Genomic DNA, 19053 nt, shown 5'->3' on the forward strand with positions numbered 1-19053 from the left:
ATCTCTGAGGAGTTGATTTATCTGCTGTTGTTAAATACTGTTTGCCTTAATCATTGGTAACATTTCTCAAAAAAGAAAAAAAAGGAAAGAAGAGAAAAAGAAAAGAAGGAAAGAAAGAATCTTAAATCTTAAAATATTTGAGGTTTTTTTTTTTTCTAACATATTTTAATTTGCATTATATGCTTTTTCTAATCCTTTGTTTGATCAAAGGGGCAAGTGGTAGTTCCCAGAAACGGTTTAGAGACCTGAGGTGGGGAGTGAGCTCCCATTCAGGTGGAGGTAAATGCCCCAAGCCCTACCCCGGAACGGAGCATGTGCTGGGAGGCGCAGGATTCCCTGCAGAAAATTTGGAGTTTGCTTCGAAGCTGGGTGGGATTATGGCTTGGTCAGCTATTATTACTTCCTGCCTGTGGCTTCCGAATATGGCAGGTATTGGCTGAGTGGCAGTTTAAGGAAATGTGAGAAATGAGAATGGAAAGGGCAGATTTTTAGCACTTAATTCCAATTTTTTTTCCCATTTCTGGATCTAGAATTTAAAATGAGGAAGCTGTAGTTTAGCATTTCAAACTACATCAGAGTTTATTAAAGTTGGGCATGCAATTCCAAAATAAAATTAGTGTTTCAGGGCTCAATATCTTCTTCTCCTCCACTCATTAACATAGTAATTTGGCATTTTTAAAAAAAGGTAAGATTTTCCAAAACATGTGTAAACACTTAATATAGTGTTTTGATATATGTGATATATATCAAATCCCTATTTTGGAGGACTGATAGGAGGAGTGAAAAAGTAATATAAATTATTTCTGAGTGTATTAAAATACATTGGCTAACTAGGTCAAACAACTGTGTAAACTTCAGCTATCTTTGTAGAAGTTTATCTACTTTTTGGCAACAATCAATTTTCTGAATTCTTATGACCCAGAAAAGCCTCCTGATATAACTGCTCTGCCCCAAAAAGTTTAGCATCAACTTAGACAAATTAGTCAGTGGTGCCATATTTCTCTGTAGATACTTCCAGCACCTTTTGACACTAAACTTCAAAAAGTTTAGAGAATTAAAATGACAAAGAGAAATGTGATAATCATTTCAGCACCAAAATGGCAGAATTTCATTATGAAATTTTCCAACACTGTGAATCTGATGCTAATAGTTTTTTTTTAAATCTGCCCAAAGCTAAAGCATTGTTTCTATCTTGTGACGTTAATAAACATGTGTAGGCAGGATTAAAGCTTAATTATTTAAGATTCCTAGAGATACAAACAGAGAACAAACTTGACCTATGCTCAAATCATATGTTGGTCAAAAATCCTTGGAAAAAATACCTCCATGCAACAAGTTAGAAAGGGAAAAGAAGGAGAGAGGAGGGCAAAGAGGAAGACAGTCTAAACTCAGCCTAATATTTTTAAGCACAGCTACCCTTTCTGCCTTTACAAGTCAACTAGTGAGCTTGTTTTCTTTTTCATTATTTACAAAACACATTTGTACTGACAAACTGAAAAGGACCTCCCCAAAATACACTGAAACTTCTCAAATATGAAAGAAAATGTGTTATTCATAAGACACACTGGCAATTAGCATTGGGTCTTAAAGGATGTGAGGATAGTTGTTTTCTATGCAAGACAGGTGAATCAATTACAGAGTTTAAGAAAAAAATCAGTGTTTTCTTGTTTTCCACTTTCTAAATCTTCAAGGATGCCTGATCTCTTTAAAGTCTCTAGAAATAAGCATTTCTGACCTGCCTTTGGGGTGAAAGTGAAGTTATTCTGAATGATCCACATCATGGCAAGCATTTCTTTCTTTCCACACTCTATCAGGAAATAAGAAACTGAATACAGAGGATTTCATTATTCTTAAGTGACTTCAGACTGACTTTCCCCCCACAATTTGAAAGCTGTCCCGGAATTTTCACTATCTTTACACTAACAAATAATCTAATAAATATAGTAAAACAATCAGATGCAGAAAACATAGGCTTTGCTTACATGTGAATCTTCCTGAAAATAATTTCTTAATAACCATCAAGTGAGGGGATGTGTTTTCATTTATATCTTATTGCAAAAACGAGCGGAGATCTATCCTAAATCCTTGAAGGAGAGCTCAGAGCGTTCTGGCTCCTCTGTAAGTTGGCAGGCGATTGCTTAGAAGGTTTTGGAAAAAAATTACGAGTCGTCGCGGACGAAATGGAATATTAGACATGCAATCTAACGGTAGTAGAAGAAGAGAAGTAGATCATCTCCCTCTCCTTTTCCGATTGCCACTTCTGTGTCCCCGGCTTTTCCTCTCCGTCCCTCGCATAGTTTCTTCCTTATCCCCCCCCTCCCCTCCTTCTTTTCTCCCTCACTCGCTTTCCCTCTGTGTCTCGCGCTCTCGGAGTGTCTGCTCCGAGTTCCTGGTTGGATAATTTGGGTTAATACTAGTGAGTGAGGTTTTTGCGGCTTCAAAGGGTATTTCAAGTTTCCGGAGCTCCTCCCCTCTGCACCGTGTGACAACAACAACTCGTCCAGCCGGCAGCCTGCACTTTTCAGCTCATTTTCTCTCTGTCATTCCCCTCTCAATCTTTGATCAATGTACTTGCCAGGGAGAACCCAAGTCCTTCAAACCTCCTCCTTTTCACCTTCATCCTTAACTTTGTGCTAGAGCGGGACCCACACAACAACAGCCGACCCTCCCCGCCCCCGCCCCCCCCAAACCAGCCCCCAATCCCAGCCCCCGGAGAGGACTCGCATTTCGACTTGCGGGACACTTTTGTGCGTTTCTCTCCAGAGCGCCTCTCGCGCTCGCCCCTCCTGCACTCGCTCTTTCTTACCCTCACCTCCTTTTCTCCCCCCCTTTCTCTCCCTTTCTCCTTCTCGTTCTCCCCTAGAGTTGTTGTTGTTGTTGTTGCCCCCTAGCTCCTTCGCCCTCTTTTTTTCCCCCTGCCCCTCCCCGGGGTGTGTGGCAACTTTTCCCCTCGCTTCTCCTTCTTCGGTTTCCCCTTATATGTGACCATGGCAGTGCCGGCGGCTTTGATCCCTCCGACCCAGCTGGTCCCCCCTCAACCCCCGATCTCCACGTCTGCTTCCTCCTCCGGCACCACCACCTCCACCTCCTCGGCGACCTCGTCTCCGGCTCCGTCCATCGGGCCCCCGGCGTCCTCAGGGCCAACTCTGTTCCGGCCGGAGCCCATCGCTTCGGCGGCGGCGGCGGCGGCGGCCACAGTCACCTCCACCGGCGGCGGCGGCGGCGGCGCGGGCAACGGAGGCGGCGGCGGCGGCGGCGGCAGCAACTGCAACCCCAGCCTGGCGACCGCGAGCGGCGGCGGCGGCGGCGGCGGCGGCGGCGGCAGCGGCGGCGGCGGCGGCGGCGGCATTAGCGCTGGCGGCGGCGGCGCCTCCAGCACCCCCATCAACGCGAGCACCGGCAGCAGCTGCAGCAGCAGCAGCAGCAGCAGTAGCAGCAGCAGCAGCAGCAGCAGCAGCAGTAGCAGCAGCAGCTGCGGCCCCCTCCCCGGGAAACCCGTGTACTCGACCCCGTCCCCAGTGGAAAACACCCCTCAGAATAATGAGTGCAAAATGGTGGATCTGAGGGGGGCCAAAGTGGCTTCCTTCACGGTGGAGGGCTGCGAGCTGATCTGCCTGCCCCAGGCTTTCGACCTGTTCCTGAAGCACTTGGTGGGAGGCTTGCACACGGTCTACACCAAGCTGAAGCGGCTGGAGATTACGCCGGTGGTGTGCAACGTGGAACAGGTTCGCATCCTAAGGGGACTGGGCGCCATCCAGCCCGGAGTGAACCGCTGCAAACTCATCTCCAGGAAGGACTTCGAGACCCTCTACAATGACTGCACCAACGCAAGGTAAAGAGCGGGGGGCAGCCCCGCCGCCCGCGGTCCCTTCCCTCCCGCCTCCTCACCCTTCCCTCGCTCCCTTCCTGGCGCCGCTTGCTCCGCGCGCCCGCGAGCCGCGCGCCCTGGAGAGCACGGCCCTCTCCTCCCGTTCCTTGAGGCTCGCCAGCCGCTCCCGGCCCTCTGAGAAGTTGGCACCTCACCCTGCCCAGATCTCGCTCTTCCGCCCGGTGCGCACCTTGCTCGCCTGGGCGTAGGGGCTTGGCTGCTGTGGGACGCGGGAACCCCAAGCCTTGGGCCGGAGGGGGCGGGAAGGAGGAGGACGGTGCGTTTCCAGGAGCCACGGCCCCCTTCCTGGGCCGCGCCAGCGTCTGGAGACCCCTCTCAGCGCGGCCGCCCGAGGGTGTGCTGGCTCCCTCGGGCCCGGGTTCCACCGCGAGCCGAGGGGCACCGGAGGGGCCGGTCGGCGGCGCCGAGCGGCGTCCCGGGGGCGGGGAGAGGTCGTGACCCTGACCGCAGGGTTCGGGAGCGGGAGTGCGCGCCCCGGGTGAGGGGCCGGCAAGGAAGCCGCGGGAGTGGGCCCCTTCGGGGCCGGGAGGGGAAAGACCTCCGAGGCCGAGAGGCCCGGGACAATCCCGAGGGGCCCGCAGCGAGCTCAGCCCCAAAGCCCTGAGGGGAAGCCCGCTGAGGGGAGGGGTCTGTGTGCGCGCACGTGTGCGTGTGTCCGCATAGGAGCTTGTGCAAAGGAGATAAAGGGGTACGTTAGCCCCGGGGCAGATGCGAGGGAACCAGCAGGTTTCCTTCTGTAGGGGGAGGTGACCGGGTGCCTGAGACTCTTGGAAGCTGAGCTGGAGAGATGGGGAAGGAAGACTATAGCGCACACTCTCTTTCTGTCTCTCCAAACTGTTTTTCTTTTCTTCTTCTTTTTCTTTTTCTTTTCTTCTTCTGCCTTTTTTTTTTTTTTTTAAGGTTAGTAGCTCACGCGATAAGCAGGTGCAAGCTTTGCATTGGGATATTCTGCAGACCTGAATGCCCTGTGCCCTGGCTACCACAGCCCGGCAAAGCGCGCGAACCCTGGAGGCCGGGGGATCCGGTGCCTGGCTGGACCGGTTTTATGCTAATGAACAACCACTGGGGGAGGATCTACCGAGAGGGGGCGGGAGTGGGGTAACTTGTCAGTTTCGGGGTAGAAAAATCATTCCACCCGCTTTCACAGTTCCGCTTTGTACCCCGTTCAAAGCAGAGGGAAAAGTTGAGATGCCAGAAGAAAGAGAGTAGGGAAAGTTGGATACCAGAAGCGGGCGCGTGGGAACTGCGCGCAAAATTTGCGCAGAGACTTCGGTACCCTCCAAACAAGTTTTAAGACTGAGAGAAGGAACGGAGTTGTACTGTCTTAGGGTGTGTGTCCCCTGGTAGTGCTAGGGAAACTGAGGTGGGAAGGAAAGAGGGGTAGGACGAGACCAGAAGGAAGCAGGGGTGAAAAAGCCCCTGGCTATTTCTTCCTTCGAAGACTTCTGGCTAGTGCCGGGGGAAGGCTGTAGGACGAAAAAGGCTCCAACTCCAACCCTGCAAATGTCTTATTCTGACCTAACTAGAAACTTTTCCTTGTTTGTTTGCCATTCTTTGCATGGGGGCATGGGTGTGGGTCTGGGTTTTGAACCTCCATTTCTATTTTTGGGGGGGGGGGGTGAATGCTGAGAGCTCGTGCATGTGTGTAGGCGCGCGCACGTGCCCAAGAGTATGGACAGGTGGCAGTAAAGATTGAGGGGTAATCTTGATCACTAAATATCATTTACCGAGATAATTGGAGTCCTTGGACGTCCAGACGATAAAATATTTGCCAACAATCTTTTGTTAAAACTACTCGAATCAGGGCAGAAAATTGTTACAGAGTTGTTATAAAGAATGCTAGCCGAAATTTGAAGCCAGTTCAGATATGATTGTTATAAAATTGTCTACCTATCCAGTAAATTGGTGAAGAGCTACTGTTTTTCTCTTTAGTAATCAAACCACTCTGCTCTTGAAATCTCTTTGTGTGTTTCTTACAGTACATACTGTGCTAGATAATTAATGACCATTTCACATAACACAAAAAAATTGCTAGAGAAAACTTCCTTCAATGACAGCAACGTTATAATCAACGTAAAGCAGGTAGTGTTAATCTCTTACAATTATTCCCTTGATTTTTTCTTCCTGAAATTTTTGCTTAGAGTTTGGAACTGAAGTCCTCACTATATGGTTGGAGAATATTCTTAAAGTTATTAACAAAAATGTTTTAATTGGTTTTTTTCCCCTGAGGCTAACAATAGCTCTGGAGTTTAAACTTTCACAGGAGGATAAGTTAAATCCAATAGAACTGTTTTATCCCTTCAAAAATATTTCATCAATACTCTAATTATATTTCAATCACCTGGTCTTAATACTTTACAAGTAAGTGTGTTATTCTAAAACTCAATTTCAGGTTATTTTTAAGTTAAACGTGGTAAGTTTGTTGATTTACTCTTGCATTTTGATCTTTTATCAACTACAAGGCTTACTCAAACCTATATACATGCAAATACTGCAGTCATTAACCTTCGAAGATGTGTAATTGGAGATCTCTACCTAGGTTTTCCTAACCCTGCCACTAACTAAAAAAACAGAAACTTATCATTGAACTCTCTCTCACCAAAACATACTGTTTACATTGTAATATATTATTACCTTTAATGATAATTACAAGTGTTACTGTCTTATTTCTTAACTTTGAAAGCAATACCTACAATATTTTGCATCTTGAATTTACAAAACTAACATTACTTTTTCCATTCAAGTCCAGTTTACGCCTTTGCTGTTAAGATCCTTTTTCATTCACCTAGGTATATTGATTTCTTTCATTCTGGTTTCTTTCTCCTCTGGCTATTGAAGAGACTATCTAAAGGAATAATTTATGCAGAAGATAAGACAACAGAGCAGAAAGGCAAACTATATAAAATACTATATACATAGTGTGCAAGAAACATCAAATCTTAGCACTCTCATCTTTTTACAGAACTTACATCTAATTCTGTCTCTTAATAGCATTTAGATACCAGAGAATCTGAGAAACCAAAATGATGTTAAAGGAAAAAAAGGTTCATGAACTTGCTCAAAGTGGCTCAGTAAGTTGGTGACAAACCTTAGAGTGGATTTAATTTGCTTGGGGCTATTGCATCAGTATGCTATCTATAAAAACTAGAATAAATGTTGAAGCCATCTGTCACTACCACAAGGAGATGAAACAGAGACTATCACCTGCTTGATAGTAAAGCTAAAAGTAAAAGAGTCTGAAAAATGAGAGAAAATGTCAGGAAATATATTTAAAAGTTGTTAAAGGACAGAGTCTGACCTTGATCAGTTTCCTCCAGTTATTATTTTTAAACTAAACATTAGTTGGATGAACTTGGCTGGTGCAACAGAGGTCACTTAATTAACTGGTAACCAGTAAACAACAACAACAAAAGAGAAGTATTTATGTACATAGTCAAGTCTGTGTTTGTATGAGTCAGTAGCTTGTTTGTAGATTTGGCTTAGGACTCAAATTTTCTGGAGAGTTCAGGTAATAAAAAGTGACTCTGCTGTATTTTGTTATCTAAAATGTTTATTTTCTGAATATTGCCAGAGGGTGATTTTGTCTCAGGATCTTTCAAACCAGATTATGGTTTAGGTCTTATGTAGCCCTAGATTTGTGGAGTTTTTGACTTAAATAGATCCCAGTTAATTTTATCAGACATTTTATATGCATATAGATATATTCACAAACAGTATTCTTTTGTCTTAAAAGTCAATACCATCCATAGACAGCAAATTGAAAGACTTTTCAAGTCTTTTTTGTCCAGTAGTAATATATGGATGCAATTTTAGCTTAGAAAGTATAAAATATTTTCCAATTCTTGGCTCTGTTTTTTTGTCAGGAGTTTTAATAAAGATGGCAAACTGAACCAGTCTATATTGAACATTTCCCCCGTTGCATGTTTTTCAATGGCACGGACTTGTGCACTTCTTCTGCATTGGTAATAGAAAGTTTCAACACAAATACAGATTCACTTCTAACAGATAATTACCGTACTTGGCACAGATAAATTAAAAATTACTTCAGATGAAGAGAGACTATGCTTTTGAAGTTTTTGTATTACAGCTGATTAGTGGCTCCTAGAGAGTCTAATGTTTCATTTTATAACATTTCCTAAAAAATATGACATAATTAGAAGAGTAAGGCCTAACATATGAAAGTTTCAGTTTGGTTCCACCACTTATTTCTGTATACTTTTAAAACGTTAGTGAATTACAGTTTAATAACTAATACATAAACAAAATCTAAGAATATTCTGACCTAAGATTTACCTTGGTCAATCAGATTATACTGCCTTAATACAGAGTCTTGAGTTATTTGGGTATTTTTCAAACCTGTTGTTTTTCTTGGAATTAGTCTCAAATAATACATGTAGTCATTATTGTAAAGAGTGCACATAGTTATGAAGATGGTTTACTCTCTGAACTCCACAGATGACTAGTTAATGTTCTGAGGTACTTATTTTGATTGCTCATAGGATATTTTATTTTGTGAAGCTGCAAATATTATGTAAAATAAATAGGCTATTTTGTTTCAGAGTTCCCATCCTTAACATAAATTCTTTGTATCACATTTAATACAGAATTTGTAAACCTTCGTCTTATTAGTCCAAATCTGCTGTTATTTTTTGTTTAATCTACATTTCACGGAAGTTGCATATAAATTACTGAGACCAATATTAGCCACTCTCCTTTGCCTCAGTACCTCCCCCAACCTCCTGAGATGTGACACCCAATATTGATTAAAGTCTTGGCTGGATTTGAGCATAAATCACTCTACTCTTTGGTGATTTACCATGTGTGATTCACCAGCATACGAAAACATAATATGCTTTATTGTTTCTCATTTGATGTTTTGTTTTTGGAATGTAAGTAGCATTTGTAAATTAGCTTAATGTGCAACGAAGTAGTTGTTATTTTAGGAACAATTTGTGTTTTGACTATCAATTAGTATTATTTTATCTTTCCAAGTTATTTTATCAAATTGTTTCACACAATTGCCTTTGTTAATCAAGTAAAATAACCATTTAAATTGCATTGTATTAGCAACATAGAACCCACGTATTGCAAAATACAATAAGAAATGCAATTCTCACAGGTTGTAAACTGTTTCTCTTTGAATCTTTGTTTGAAGAAATTAGTTTGAAGTAAGCCTTCTAAATAGGTGCAGGTGAGTCTTCTAGATTTCGCTAAACATTTTGATTTTAAGGTTTTTGTTACTTGGTTCTTTAAAAAAGTTAGAGCTGGCCTGAATTTTATCTTTTAGGAATTTCATTTTCAGATTGTTCACAGGGGAAGAAAAGTCACATCAAGTTATAGGCCTTTAAAATGACAGGGACTGTAAAAAAGTTGATATTAACTCTTTGGGTATTTAAATATGTAATTAAGATAAAATTTTATCATTTTATGTTTGAATTGTTAAAAGAATAGAATGACCTTGCCATGTACCAGCATGTGCCATTCTCTTTACTACTGAGTTACTGCATTGTGATTGGTCAGTTATGTATATACATATATACATGTGTATTATTGTTTAAATGCTACAACTTAAACATTCTAGCTAAGAATACATTAAAAATACATTTATATTTATATTTTTAGGCTTTGAGACTGCATTAAGGGACCTGTTTTCCATTATATTGGTTATGTTCAATAATTTATTTTTTAATGAAGAAAACTCTGAATTAAAAGCCCACCAAATGGGCTCAGATAAGTGTTATATAAAAGGCCCTGATCTTCACATTTATGTGTTTCAGGCACAGCAGAGGCTCTGTGAGCCCACATTGTGCTCAAATTCCTTTACTTCTCTTCTTTTCAATTTGTCTGAAGTGTTTCCAGTCAAAAGTAATTTTTGCTACAGTGACTGTCTTTCAAAATAACTTTTAATTGTTGATCCATGCTTTTTAGTATATGCCACATTACAGAAATGACTTCATTCAAATAGTGAGGTTAGTTTACCAAATTATTTCTTTGGAAAACAAGAATACCAAGATTAGTATATTTATATTTGGTCCAGTAATTAGTTGTTATTAGATTAACTGGTGGGTCACTTTATTTTGATGTACCTACTTACTTTGAGAAAGTTTCTAAGAATTTTTAGAGTGTGTGTATTATAGTTCATGATTAACTTTATATTTAAATGTGCAAATGACTATGAACAGAATTTCTATCCATTCAGTATAAATTAGGCAATCAATCAATGAAATCTTATTGTTTTTCAAAGTAATGATAGAATTAAAATTAGTTGAATAAAATAGCGGATAATTGTCAATTTATATATGTAGTCATATATGTGTGTGTGTGTGTGTATATATATATATATATATATATATATATATAAAATCATATAAAGAGAATAATTCAAATCACTACTTGATCCAAAACCAGGGACCTTGAACCAAGTACACTTTAAATTTCTTGTGTATTCTGACTTGGATTTACTTTATATGCTGAGAGGATTCTAATTGACCCATTTAAAGAAATTCATCTGTAGATTTTTCTAAATTGGATATTGAAGTGGCCAATGACTGAATTTTGTTAAAGGTGTGGCCCTGTTGCTTTCTGATTCAAATTAGCTTGGAACTGGGCCAGGATATCAAGCTGGGATTCTTTTACACGTTTAAATGTACGTGACTTGAGTGAAAGTTGTCAAAGACAACTTACTAAACTGGAAAACTCACTATATCATCATTTTTTTGCTCTGATAATCTTGTGCTTATAAGTATATTGATGTGTCTAATACTATACAGCACAGCAACACACTGAATAGCTACCTGCTTTAAAAAAAAGTTTTAGAGAGCAGTGATTTAAAAAGAAGACAGCTTAGCTGAAGCATCTAAAACATTATTATTATGTAAGATGAATATAATACCTGGAATGCATTGCATGTTTCTAGGAGGAAGTCAAAACTATTTGCTATGATCTGAAGAACATAAATGCAATTTAATGTAAGTAGACTTATACTAATCCTGCAGTGGATTTTGAAAGTAGTATATGTTTGACCAAAAAAAAAAAAAAAAAAAAAAAAGGATATGCTTTTCAGGCATGATTTTCACAAAGCAATAATGAAATAGGCAACTAAGTATATTGGTTACTTTTGGTCAGTAACATTGAAGAATTGGAGAATGTTTCTTTTCCTTAGAATAAATGAATGGAGAGGTAAGCAAAGTATTAAAAAGTCACAGTGTAACTTATCTTTGAATTTCTATACTATCAAATGTTTCTAAATAATTACATTGCTCTTCCAGTAACAACAGGAGAAAAATAATACTTTTCTTCAAAGACAAACAAAACATATTCAGGAAAGAAAGAGTACTATTTGAAAGGGAATTATTTTGTGGATGCACATAGAGCATTTGCAGTAAATACTTGCTAATTCAATTTAAGGGATACTGGTCATTGCTTAAGGATAGATAATAAAAATAAATCTTTAAAATATGTTAATCAAGAAATACTTTATTATATTCACATATCAAGCAGACCAAGTATTTTGTTAAAATCTTAAACTGATTGTATTCTGAAATTTTATTAATAGCAACAGTAAATGAACTGTATTATTCATAGTCCTATATTATGTATGAACAAAGCAAATCACTGAAGATGTAACAAATCTTTGAACCCGTCACAGCTCTGCAGAAATATACTGTTATATCCAAAAGTGTTAATTCCCATTCTATATTTAAAATATCTTGGAAATAATACTTATTTAATAGGGCCTTTGGATTTTAAATGAATAATTTAGAACACTTTTAATTGTCCTATTACCAGTCACACATTTTATACTAAGATAGATGTCCTTCGGTATGCAACAAGTGTAAAATTTTTATCAGTACTTTAGAGGTCTTTGTGGTGGATATCTTTGTTTATATTAACCTTAGCCCGTTTGTAGTGTATGTTTTTATTCTTAAATATTTATAGTATCTTTGTTAGAAAAGCTTTCACGTATATGTATATGTGTGTATGTATTCTCTCTCTTTCTCTCTGTCTCTTTCTTTTTCTTCCTCTCTCTCTCTCTCTCTCTCTCTCTCTCACACACACACACACACACACACACAGACTTGTAGGAGCTAGGGCTGGAGGACAACCAACTTACCAAAAAATTGACTTTAATTTTGCTTTCTGTAATCTCTTGAAATATAAAATAACACTGAAAAAGAGATTCTACTTTACTGAATGACAACCGAAAATATATTTAAAATTAATTTTAGCATGAAAAGAAGTAATTTATACTTAAGTGTTTTCAAATATAATTACAATAAACAATGTTACATGGTTATTAGGACAGTGATTAAAAACTTACCTTAATTTTCCTATACCTTTATGTTTATGATAACTGAAATGTATTTTTAATTCTCTATGGAAAATATTTATATCAGAGAATTATCTTACTTGTATGAAATAGATGTTAAGCTATTAGGTACTAGAATCTGTACATTATAGAATAACATTTAATGTGCTTGATGTCATTGCTCCATTTCTGTTATTAGTTTATTTCATTGCTACTTGCACTTTGGAGCAAGCATATCCTCTAAAATCAGTGGGTAAATGATAGGAAAACAATTTCATAACTTAAAAAAATGATTGCTCTTCTAAAAGCTTTGCCATCAATGAGATGAGTTAGGAATGAGGTCAATGGGTTAATCTGCGGGTCTACATAAGAAGATGTGTATTACCACTTCTTGCAGTGGACTGTAATTGTCTTTGAAAACACCTGGTAGAGGTCCAGTTAAATTGAAATCAATTACTTTCTCAATCATTCCATGGCATTTGTCAAGTCATTACATCATTGGTAAAAGTGCAAGAATGCATGCATTTTTTTGTGTGTGTGTAAAGTAGAAAGGAGGTTATAAAACAGTGACGACTTAAAAAATTCTGCCTCATCTAAAGCCTGTGGAATTAAAAAAAAAACTTGAATATAATAAATGCAAAATGATATTTGGTAAGAAGTTCGTCTTTGCATTTTGTTATCTAAAAACATATTCCATACTACTTATTGCATTATCCGGTATGCATATATATTTATAAGTAAGTAAAAATGATTTCAAAATATTTTATGACTTGTGAGCTCTGACACCTTTATTCTTACCCTCTGAGAACCTTCTGACAAGTGCATATTATAATCAAAGATGAATATATGTCTGCTGTTCACTGATTTTTTTTCTTCACACCATTGATAGTACATGCAGATTTGAACTTGTAGCCAGCAACAGTGCTTCCATGCTTCAAATTGCCAAAAGACCCCCAGGGATAGAAACTTGACCTGCTTTTATGAAACCATAGAATTACATTTATACAAGTTACCCCATGGGAAAGGAATGAACTGATCCCAATTCAAACCTTAATATTGGAGCCTTCTGGGTCAAATTTGATTTTTCTTTCTGTTAACACCTGTTTGGCTACCAAATTTAGTAACTAGATATTCTTAGGAAATTTTAAAAATATCATTCATAAGTGACACTTTGCAGGTAAGCCAAAGTGCCATCAAAATTTTACAGCTATTCAAGTTTTCACATGGGATTAAGATGTTACTTTTTAAAATAAAATATCTACCTTTTAAATATATATCCTAGATATAAGTAGCTTAAACATAAATTTGTTTAATTGGACATTTATTATGTACTTTTTATTAATTTCCCTTCACTGAAGAGTCAGCCCAAGTAGGGGAGGAAACTTTTAGGGAGTCGTTCCCTGTGATAACATTACAGAATAAGGATTTTTAATGGATATATTTAATTTTCTTAGACTCACATTTTAAAAGGTTATATTCCATATTTTATTTTTTTGTTGGCTATATGAAGGGGTTTCCAGAAAGCTGCTTTTGCCACTAATAGCAACAAATGAAGGTGGTCAGTGATAAATTGGATACATAAAAGCTATTCCTGTTTTAGTTGGATGTACTTCAGTTATGTGGATGGGCCTGAGTTGGAAAACTTAAGTTAATCATCTGTTCAAAATAAAGAGGAATTTAGTTTGCTTAATCTCTGTAATATGAAAATGCTATATCATATATATACAAACAGATAATGAATATAAATTGATAGGGTTATAATATCTCTTTGCTTATAACTGATGGTATTAAATGACCATCGTTTAGGCTACAGACATACTTCTCCACATAGAATGACTTGTTCTCAATCTTACATACACAGAAACACTTTATAAAAGGTAAAGCAACATACATACACTTATACCCCTACTCAAATATCTGCAATTATGATGATTGAATAATTTCATGATAGTTTTTTGGAACTGAGGTTAGCATGTTCCTTTCCCAATGCAAAATTAAAAAGAATTTTGAATACTTTTCACTTCTTTTTTCACTTAACATTGATAAGACCATTTGGATAATTGGTTATTTTCCAGCAAGAACCAAACATAAAAATTCCTAGTAAGAATGCTTATAACAAATCAGTTCTTAGAGTAAAAACCTTGAAATTTCCAGTGGAAAGTATACTACTTCTCTTACTATCATAAATCATGATTATCAAGGAGAAAATATTTAGGGTTTTAAACATGCGTTGTTTTTTTCTTTCCTGTTGGCTGATGTGTGGCAAAAAAAACTTGCTTTCACAAGCTAACGTTTTTCTGCATTGTCTTTGACACTTGAATGAAGCTGAAAAATTAAATCAATTATTTGGATGTTCCCTAAGATCACTTTGATGCCATATTTATAAAATATCAACATTTGATTAAATATTTAACTTGAAAGTTTGACCCAACTGGTTTGATGATGATTTAACATGGCTCTTGCTTTTCATTTTCTCTTACTCTGATGAAAGGAAGGAAAGGAGATAGATCACATGACCCAACCACATTATGCTGTTCTTAAAAAGAATCTAGTTCAGGAGAGGCAACCTATTCTGACTTTTGTAATGGTGATAATATGAAGTTTCTATGACCTTTTTTGTCTTCCTGTGGCACTTTGCTGCTCTATTTCCAATAATGATTGATGGTATACCACGTGAACTATGAAACAAAACAATTAACCTTAAAAAAATCTTGCTATAAAATGCATGAAAGGAGAGATGGAACTTTTATATTTTAGGTAATTCTCTATGAGTGCAGTAATCCTTAATATTGGTACAAGATCCTACATCATACTTAATAGAGGAAGCCTTCCAACACCAAAGAAAATTTCATCTTCTTAAATATCTTTGTCATCTAAATTATCCGCATAAGAATCCTGTTCTTTTTTCTTTGTAGAAACTCTAGTGAAATTGTGCATGAAAATATAAACACTTATCATGAAATTTAACAGATTCAGAACAAACTAGGTTTTTGAGCTGTTGAGATTCAGATCAGCTTCCCCAATTTCAACAATATGAAAATATAATATTTTAAGATGTATTTTGTTCCAAGTTTAGGAAATAAAATTAAAAATGGTATATTTGATCTGGAGTAACTTCTTAGCTTTTTCTTTTGGGGAGTAGGTTAAATAAGGATCCATGACAGGGATGCTGTTTGTTTTTCACAAAAGTTGTTTGTGATTTCAGGTACTCTTGGGAAATCTCTTGATCAGATTCACATCTGTTCCTGTCAAAGTGGGTGCTAAGATACCGGTCACCCAGCAACCATGTCCAAGAGGGAATTGGGCCGATAATAACTTCAAAAAGGAATGACAGATGCTAGATTAGGATGAAAGACAAAACGCATGAAAAATGAGCTTGTTAGAATCAAAAATTTGTTCAAGCACCTTTATGCAAATTAAATGAATATTGAATATTTGCATGCAGTAATTTCTACTTTTTCATTTGATTGAAAAGAAAAGAATAGTGCATTTAAACTCACAAAGGTGATTTCTTTCTTTTGTACTAATCAACATACAAAGCCAAATCTCTTTTTAAAAAATCAGATTAGCCACCTGGGTTCTTATATCTGTGCTAAGTATGTTACAATGTTTTTCTTACAACAATGGTACTCTTTGGGACAACTTAGTTTATCTAATTGTTTTCATAGTAAACAGTCTTGTGTGAATTAAGATTATATTAGATGAATATAAATCCATTTCTTGCGAAAGCATTTCAAAAGTAACCTTATCCTATTGTCCTTGAAATTGGTTAATGTACATTAATAAAAGATCACTCAAGATGAGTTCACACCAAAGGCAGAGGCTTCTCATTGACTGGTTAAATAACAATGCATTAAAGTAAAGCAGGGTAGCATCCCTGAAATGAAAAGTAGACCGAAAGATCTCTTCAACATTTAAGATGCTTTTTGATACATTACTAGTTTTTCTATTGAATTGTTCACATACTAATCAGAATTTAGAAGGGCCTGATAAAGTGTAGTGATTGAGAGAGGTTTCTGAGTCTTGGTTTAGCAATGTCTAATGTGGTCACGTAGAGAAATTGATTTTCTTCAGAAATTAATTAATTTTTCATATCGCCCTAAGCTGCAGTTAAAAAGAGTGCATACTTGTCTGTTTTTTCCAGAAATATTGCCTAATCATATTAATACCATTGCCCCAAGGATGAAAAGATAATTGTACAAATGCATTTGGAAATATGTATCACTGAGTATTTATGATTAAATTATGCAAATGACCCAGCTCTCATCCTTTCCAGACCCAGATTGTCTAATTAGGATTGATATGCTGAATAGATGTTCCAGAATTTGAATACAAGCATGTCCAAGGAGCAGAAAATTGGAAATGACAAGGCTGAAATCCAAAGAAAAGTGTCTTTCGTTTCTATACTTTGTTAATGTGCTGTTAGCAGTTGAAGGTTTTTTTTCAGTCCCTTTGGCTATTTTGTGACTCATATGTCCTATTAGAAACAAGTATGCAAAATGAATTGAACCTTAGCAAATAGCGTTTCATTTCTATTTGGTGCTTCTTTAAAAATAATAATCCCCTGGCCATTCAAAGAGAACATCACTATTAAGTTGCTTCCAACAATGGAAACTTGCCCTTAATTGAGTGACTTTTTTCTTTTAAAACTTCCTCTTAGTTGGTATCATAACTTTCTTTCAAAGCTAGCTCTCCAAACTTAGTGGTATACCAACCAATGCAGTATTTTCCAGGATATGCTTTCTTGAATCCATGGTCCATTCATTTATTCATTCATTCATTTGTTTACTTAAATACCTATCTTTTTATATTTGGAGAAAATTGTTGAAGCAACAGTTCTGATTATGAAAAAAAAAAAAGCATTTTAAACATCACAATGCTTGAATTTGAGGTCCTCAGCAGGCTTTCTCCCTCATTGATTACATTCATTCATCTTAGATGGAGGGGTGGCCGTGAGGGGCTAGGAAGGGACTGAACTGTCAGGGCTCCAGTCTTTGTTAAGCAGCGGGTAGTCACTGCTTCTGAACTGGCCTGGCTCCTGCTTTCCATCTGCAAGATGATGGATTGCTATGTTTAATACATTTCAGCTTTTGTCTGTCATAGTGTGGACAGACAGTACTATCAGTGATTTCAACAGTGATTAAGGAACCAGTTCAAACCACTCCTATTGGCCCGACAGCTTCCAGGAATGTCTGATGAAACGCACTCATTGGTACTCTCACCATGTAAATGTGTAGCTTAACTAGTCAGAGATTGTACACTTGCTGTTTACACCCATGCAGACCCCACAGAGAATTTTACTAGATTACGTATCCACTTTAGAACGAAATTACAGGAGACAATGTTGTAAGAACATTTTGGGTCTCCAACTAAAATATTCATCCCAAGTGGTCCCAAGTTAAGATAAATTTGAACTCTTTAAATAGTAACAACGTGTGCTTAATGTCAGGACTGTATTCTGTAGACTATGATGTCAGTTGTTATCCCCATCAATATTGAGCTGTTTAACTATATTGGGAGGGTAGAATGTGAGGACTATGTTAAAGCAGTAAGACATGACATGGCATGTGCTATGCTGAGATTTGTGGAGCTGTGGGTGCTTTGTGGTTCACAAGTCCAGAGAGTGAATGATTTCAGCAACCAGAAAGCCACTATGTACCAGCTCAGTATTTTCCCTTGAGTGTCTTATTCTATTTATAAAACTGGTGCTAAGAAAATACAATTAACTAAAGGAAAAGAAAATATTCTGTTAAGCCATTAATAACATAAGCAAGGTTTTATTTGGAGAGTTGGACTTATATCTAAATAAACTGAATTTTACTAATTCTATTATAGCATACTAAATGTAATTTATAATGTAAATTTTTAAATGCATTATAAGCATGGAGTTTTAATTCTCTTAAATATATAATTATTAAATACTAATCCAGCCAAAGTTTTGAAACAAAAATCTAGATCAAGAGAAGCCACTTGCTTTCAACTAATCTCTTTTAATAGGGAAGATGAAAGAAAAAGTTTTGATAGTTAATAGCAAAGATCCAATGAAAAAGAACTCCAGATCCCAGACTGTATTTTCCTTTACTGACATGGTTCTTATACTGCAAAATTTTCACCTGAGACCCTTCAGTAAAGGTTTCTGGTTTCAAATATGTGATTACAAATATGCAAACACACACATCACACCACAAATACACACATACACACACACAGTATTTTTTTTTTTTTTTTAACTAGTTCAGTAGCTAACCATGCTGGCATTTTAGCATTGCTGATTTAGTAATAAGGACAGGTGGTGCTCTACCTCCTGGGAGAGTTATAAAAACATTCATATATTTTGCAAATTATTTTGTTCTTTGTTTTATTTTAAGCCCTGTTTTATGGAAACAATGTTCAGCTTAAAAATTGTGCATTCATTCAGCATATTCTAAAGGAGTCATTTGTCAGAGTTAATCAAAGGTAGAGTTCATAGTATACTTTTGTACAGAAATTACGTCACTGAGCTTAAGTAAATCTGGATTTCTTAATCAAAGCTATTCACAATTTATATAGCACATATGCAGTGAAATAATGTACTACCCCTCAACATTTTTTGTTCTGCATAATCATGCTAATGTGTGGCTGTCAAATCTTTAGTTGTAGAGTATTGCACATTCATTTACTGCATCCATAGTGTGGGTGGGGGGCAGGCAGGGAAGTGGCAGAATGCTTATTCTTTTAGAAAAAGATGAGGTGTAGGGGGCAGCTATTATCCTATGAAATCACTGTGATGTGCAGAATCTCTGTTAAGTCAAAGGCAAATGCATGGTGAGGCTACTAGAGTTAAGATTCCTGGCTTTGAGCTCTCAGCAGCAGAATG

At 37.6% G+C, this 19053-nt stretch overlaps 1 protein-coding gene across 1 annotated transcript in view; it reads left to right on the forward strand.

The window, feature by feature from the left end:
- Positions 1-2987: 2987 nt before the first annotated feature.
- DACH1 (dachshund family transcription factor 1) overlaps positions 2988-19053 on the forward strand; it is a 415421-nt gene continuing 399355 nt past the window's right edge. The window contains exon 1 of the mRNA XM_032402881.1: positions 2988-3832. Within this exon, the coding sequence (XP_032258772.1) occupies positions 2988-3832 (845 nt within the window). The remainder of the gene's footprint in view (positions 3833-19053) is intronic.

The sequence above is a fragment of the Phoca vitulina genome, unplaced genomic scaffold (assembly GCF_004348235.1).
Source record: "Phoca vitulina isolate PV1807 unplaced genomic scaffold, GSC_HSeal_1.0 scaffold5, whole genome shotgun sequence".
Lineage (NCBI taxonomy): Eukaryota > Metazoa > Chordata > Mammalia > Carnivora > Phocidae > Phoca > Phoca vitulina.